The sequence below is a fragment of the Etheostoma spectabile genome, chromosome 1 (assembly GCF_008692095.1).
Source record: "Etheostoma spectabile isolate EspeVRDwgs_2016 chromosome 1, UIUC_Espe_1.0, whole genome shotgun sequence".
Taxonomy (NCBI): Eukaryota; Metazoa; Chordata; class Actinopteri; order Perciformes; family Percidae; genus Etheostoma; species Etheostoma spectabile.
Window position 1 is genome coordinate 25,345,220 of NC_045733.1, and position 6,544 is coordinate 25,351,763.

Genomic DNA, 6,544 nt, shown 5'->3' on the forward strand with positions numbered 1-6,544 from the left:
GGGCTGTAAAGGCAGAGGAGAGATATAGGGAGGGAAAACTGGAGGAGGAGTGGGTAGAGAGGAAGATATAACGGGGGAGCGTACACTGTGCAGTTGACTACAGAGAGATAGAGAAGGAGAGCAACAGAGAGAGAGAGAGAGAGAGAGAGAGAGAGAGAGAGAGGAGAGAGAGAGAGAGAGGGAGAGAGAGAGATCGCACAAGAGAGAGAGGAGAGAGAGAGAGCGAGAGGAGAGAGAGCAGGAGAGAGAGAGAGAGAGAGGAGAGGAGAGAGAGAGAAGAGCAGAGAGAGCGAGAGGGAGATGAGAGCAGCTCGCCGGCCCATTGAGGAAAGATGGCTACAGTCACTGCAAACGGAGTGCAGCAAGAGAATGGATTCAGCACCACGAACAGCGCCGGCAGGATGAACGGGCTTACCATCGGCCAGAACACCATTCCAATGAAGGACCACGACGCCATCAAGCTTTTCATCGGGCAGATTCCCAGAAACCTGGAGGAAAAGGACCTGAAACCCCTGTTTGAGGAATTCGGAAAGATATACGAACTCACTGTACTGAAAGACAGGTTTACGGGAATGCATAAAGGTTGGTTATTTTGGTATCTTTACTTTTGTATACCTTCACACAAGAGAGAGAGGAGAGAGAGGAAAGAGAGGAAAGAGAGGAAAGAGAGGAGAGAGAGAGAGAGAGAGAGAGAGAGAGAGAGAGAGAGAGAGAGAGAGAGAACTAGAAAGATCAAAGAGCGTCCCAATTCAGTTTCGGGGCAGAGAGCATGAAAAAGTGTGTTAATTTGCAGATGTTCTGGGACAGCGTAGGAGCCCCGTAGAGCCTTCTCACACACTCACACACACACAAACACACACACGCAATTAATATATACTGTACATATAAGGTGTGAGAGGGAGAACACGTGGAAGTGTATAGCTCGCGAGTGCAGGGTTAATTGTTACCGCGTCTTCCCAATCCACGTGAATACTACAGCTGAAAACGCCTTTGTGTGTTTACATCGACTCTCATGTGCTGAGCATCCCAGTTTAAGGGGGCGGGACAGTGCAAGCGCTAGATGCGTTATGTGTTATTTCTGCAGCTGCACAAAATATTTAAACAACTAAAAAAAGAGTGGGAAAATCCTTCTGTTCTGCATTATATCATTTGCAGCATATTGTCTAAGGGAGATAGAAATGCTTTCGGGGGAGCGGAAAGTGCAAACCATTATCAGGCAATCAGCGTCCGTGATTAAAGTGGTGCTGGCATGCTGCTTTGACCTTTGAGTCGGGTATAACGTCGCCTACTTTTTTGGACGTCATTAGCTGTGGAAAATACTATTTACAAGGCGGCTGTATTGTAATATGCTGCTCCGTGGGCGGGTTGCAGTCAGGAAGTACAAGGCAGGATAATAGTAGAGGCTGAGATCCAGCATGCGTTGTTTTCTCGCTTGTTGTGTCCTCACCCCGCTGTCCCCCTCATCGTCCAAACCGAGCGGGATCAGTATTCACTTAGTAATTAGTCAGGGATCGATCCGTTCTAATGATAGTTATAATGGTGAATGCCATGAGTGCGGTTTGGGATGGAGGCTCTTTTTGTTCCAAATAAAAGTCTAAAATTCTAAGTCCAAGTGTGGTTTAAACACAACTTATTGCTAAATGCCCATTTGTGCATGTAATGTAGACAAAATTGGACTACAACAATCAATTTCAATGTAATTATATCAACTACATTTTGATTAAAATGTATTTCCTTTTGCTCTTAGATGTTTATGTATTTTTTACAACACGCCTGAAATTGCACCGTTGTATTCAGTAATGTGTAATGTTATTCTATTGTGGCTGTGGGTAATCTTATAATCATTCAAATGTAATAATAGTTAGTATTAAATATTATAATTATACTGTAATTTCTGACATTTTAAGTCTTTATTTGGTGGTTGTTTAAACATTCATTTTTTTGAAATGGAAAGCCAAAATAAGGTCACCCTTCTTGGACTCTCCGTGTCATCATAAGCAGGCTGTCCTACAGTTTATTATCAGCTGAAGCACAGCCTTATTATGGCACTGCTGCTGCTGTATGTGATTGATAGTATTTTGTAGATAGGTCTTAATTATTATTTTTAAATTTTAGATATAATTTTAAATCACACCCATATGCCCACATTGAATTCACAATCACTTCACTCAGTAAAAAATAATCTATTCACAAGCCAGGCAAATTATGGATGAAATGTTAGTCAGTCAGTGCCTACAGTTCATGATCTTATTGATCAGCGCAAGTTAAGCGCTCTTGTGGGAGAAATGAGTGTAGGCTCAGCATCGCTTCCTTTTGTGTGCAGCCCTGAAGGTCTCCATGCACCACCTGTTCCTTCAGGCATCAGTCGCGGGTGCTCAGCCTGCTCCCCCTCTTTCCGGTGTTCCTCAATGATCGATTAAAACAATATTTCTGATGTTCGTGTTGTTTACGCCTGTCCTCGGCCATCCCTGAATGTCAACACTCTGGAGCATGGTTGCCTCGGGACGGATAATCCTGTTCCAATGCCAGACTGTATGCCGGTTCAAATCATCCTCCACCAAGGCCACTCTGATGTATGCATTATGCCCACTTCATCCCGCATGACATTCAAAGTCACATTGGGAGCACAAGCGTGCACTTTTAATACGATTTCACCAATGCATTATATGGATGAGTTTTTCTTATTGGCCACTCAACTAAACCATGTTCATGCCTCCTGCTGTGCCAATGTGTGATACCTGTAGACCGAAACAAGAAAGTACAAGAGTGAGAAAATGGAATTAGTGTCTTTAACAAAACAGGAGTAGATACAGTGTATAATGTGCTGTGTCACTCAAGGAGAGCCGTTTAAAACACTGAATGAACACCCATTCTGAAACCGAGAACAGCTTTTGTAGGGGAATTGAAAGGTAAAATGAATTACTTATTAAATTGTGAAAGTTCTTAGCATTCTTTAAACAAACTGAATTCTGTTATAAACAACACGCCAAGGTCAGCACAGCAGTCCTCTCTATCAGCAGACTTCTAAATGAATTGTGATTTAATTTGACGAACAATCCCAACACAAAGCCCAATTTCTATTGTCTGCAGCTTTAACCACATCACACAGACTTCATCAGTGTGACATTTAATTGTTTTAGAAATAATGTACATTAAAGTACCAAGTCGTACATAAGATCATTAAAAAAAAAAGTGCAGATAATGTTGGAATACAGTTGGATCAAGGCTTAACCCTCAACAACATCAGGTCTGCTGGTAAATATTCTTCAGCATGTAAGTATAGATAGAGAAAGATAGAGAGAACATCAAAGACACTAAACTGCTTAAGCATTGTGGGATGTCAGTTAAATATAATGCTTGAAGTGGCTTATATATTTTTGATATTAACAATGAAGCGCATGGCTACTTCTTTGTTAAAGGGCTCATGCTTGGTGATGAACCCACAGATAACTATTACCTGGCTGTTCAGTCCCCCTCAGCTCTACGGAGCCTGTAAACATCCAGCATCTTTCAGCTTCTTTCAATTTACTCTATTAAGTGTTAGCATTAGGCTAAAATTAAATTATCAATGGGACTCATCAAGGGGTTACATTATTTTTCCTAGTTTGTGCTGAGGCCTGGACATTTGAACCTCTCTGGGTTGTTCGCATCATAATGTCATATGAGGGCAATCTCTGAGATGACATAATGTTGAAACATATTCACAACACACGCTACAACTAACAGTACAATGGATCGTTTCATTTCAACTTCATGTACTGCCTGGATAAATGGGATTAATCTTCACAGACACGTGTTGCAGCTGTGTAACTATCATCTATATTAGAGTACAGAGTTTGAGTCATATTCTCTGCGGTTTTACAATGATCTTTTGCCTAAAGTATATGTATTGCACAGGAGTTTGAATGGTAGTTTGTGTTCTGTTTGGTTCACAAAAATGCATAATATGCCAATGGATATTGGCTAGCTAATATGCCATAGGCCCATAAGGCTCCCAATGTTTTAAACATAGTCACAAATTCAATCCACATTTTTATCATAAACAGTTACAACATTTTTCATTCACCAGAGCAACAGAAGAGTGGGGGAGGATATAATCAGCTTGGCTCCCCAAGCCCTAAAAACATAAAGTTCATAAAGATTTACTGCAGTGCCATAAATTAGTTTGACTGCTACTTTGAAATCCCTCTTTGAGCTAAGTTTGTGGTTGACAGAGATTTGATTTGTTTCGGATAGATGATGTATATGGCTGTTGGCATCAGTTAGTAAACCGTACCTAATGGATGATTTGCAGCACTACCTTTTTTCACAGCCCGAGTCCTGTGACACACAATTGCACCATAATTATGGATTTAAGGGCAGATCAAAATATGTCATGTTTCTTATGAGTAATTCATGTGGACTGTTCTGCATCAGTTTGAACAGATGTTTTATGCTTTGTGAATTCTTACTTTGGGCATTTTCTTTATCTCCAGGGAATTGCCTGAATATCTGGGGAATTTTGCGTTTCATATATTCCTCTACATCTCGGTGGATTGGTGTAGCTGTATGCTGTTGTCTAGTCAGAAGGCATTTTTTTTTTCATCTGTTTCTTTTAACAGATGATTATATCCTGCCTCGTAGTTGTTCGACACTGTTTCCTTTAATGCCGATTTGATAGTTTGCGTGTTGTTGTCGCTGTCGTTATCCAGCGCGTGGGATGACTCGACACCATTGGCGGGCACGGAGCTCGTCAGTGTGTGGCGCGGCCAGGTCGTGCTGTTTAACATCCATCATTTCGCTGAGCACTACATTATCATAATACTTAGTGTCAGTGCCAGAACGCATGCATTGTTCAGACATGCTGAATGTTAGTGGGGGGCAAATCTTTTGCTTGAGTAGTGTTATCTATCAATCCGTCTCTGATGCTGAGAGGAGGGACTCTGAGCTGCACCACAGAGCCAGGAGGAAAAGATACAAAGACTTTTTAAATATCCTCATCCATTCTTCTCTCCTCGGTTGGTCCATGCAGTGTAATTGGCTATAAATAGCCTGCCAAATTGACATAAAAAACCTCATAGGCAGACAAATGTCAAAAGTAAACCACAGTAGAGCACTAATATATAATTGCAAATGAGTCATAGAATGTTACAACAAATCTTTGAAAGTGTCTTTCAAAGAGAGACTTTTAGGCTATATGTTCAGACCGCAGGCAAATCTAAATTTGTTTCTCAAAGCAGATCTTTAAGACAGACTGTCCACACTGTTATTTGCATGTGATCACATCGGATATATGTGTGCAGACATCACTGACCTATCTGCATGGTTTTCTGTGATAACAACGTACAGCATGTGTCTGTGTAGCTAAGCTGCAGACACGACTTTCCAACGCGGAAGCACGAGAAATAGAAACCCATCAATTTGGCCAGCACCTCGGATCCTTTGGATTTCAAAGGGAAATCGTTGTTGTGTGTTGCGGTGCAGGTAAGCCATTTTGTAGAGTTGCATCTTTATCAAAAATACTTGCAGTGAATATAAATTTGACTTTTATTGTGAAAAGTAAAACCAGAAAAAGTAAAGCTGCGTTGCCGATGACAATGTGGAAGTAAATAAAGACGTCTTGGTTCAAGCTGCTTCAGACTACAGATCCTCTGTTTATTTATTTTATTATTTGCACAAGTGTAGGCGCAATTCATAACTCTTGGCTACACGAGTGACGCAAAAGTCACAAAATGGGACTGTTGGGATTGAGACGCATCTGAAGAAATACGATCAAAATCAAATTTTTCAAACCTCCAAATGTGTTTTGGATGCAATTCGCTTAAATCACATACAATTACAGTATGTCCTTTTTTTGTTGTCCACAATTTCTGAAATCAATCCGGATGCAATCTGGATAGGCCGATGGATTTGGGCTGACAGTCTGAACAAGGTTTTAGTAATGGCCACAAGGAGTTACCATTCATGCTTGTATTGGGTTTTATCTACAGTATGAGCGCTAAGCGTAAAGAAAGGGTTGGACAGTGATTGACAGTTTGTTTAAGTTGAGTGACAGGTGTAGCTAAATTCTACAGATGACCTCTTTGATCATTAAAAAGAGGGCTGTGTGTGAACCAGTAAGCTAACAGCCCACTTTGAATGTAGATGGACTAAAAGATGGAAAGATGCTTGGCAGGTAATAGCATGTCTTTAGCGATTGATGAATCCTAACATCATGTTTGTCTCAGTACCCATGAGAGGGGTTCACATTCAGCAGCATCCAGTTGTTTTACCAATTTTTTGGGGAAACTAATTTGTATTCTTTGTCCCCACTTTAATGAACATTCTTGGATCAAACATGTATGATCGTAAGATCGTAAGAGAGCAAATTGCTCGTGATTCATGAATCCACTGCTAATGAATTGAAATGTTATACAAATTTGTTCTGGAGTTATTTCAATTACAGGTACCTGATGCCTAAAAAAAATAAATCACAATTTACTCTTAATGCCTGGATGCATGCAATTGTGAGCACACACTAATTTCCATTTTAAAACAAACTGTTAGAAAAAGCGTAAAAGGGGGT

General features: G+C 40.7%; 1 protein-coding gene across 11 annotated transcripts in view; it reads left to right on the top strand.

Annotated features, from left to right (window-relative positions):
* Positions 1-220: 220 nt before the first annotated feature.
* celf6 (CUGBP Elav-like family member 6) overlaps positions 221-6,544 on the top strand; it is a 137,042-nt gene continuing 130,718 nt past the window's right edge. For 6 of the 11 annotated variants that reach the window (XR_004332883.1, XM_032522166.1, XM_032522193.1 and 3 more), the window contains exon 1: positions 221-582. Coding sequence is in view for 10 of the 11 variants with exons in the window: in XM_032522166.1 (XP_032378057.1) it covers positions 333-582 (250 nt within the window). In the remaining variant the exon portion in view is untranslated. The remainder of the gene's footprint in view (positions 583-6,544) is intronic. The other 5 variants (XM_032522202.1, XM_032522221.1, XM_032522225.1 and 2 more) reach the window with 2 other exon arrangements.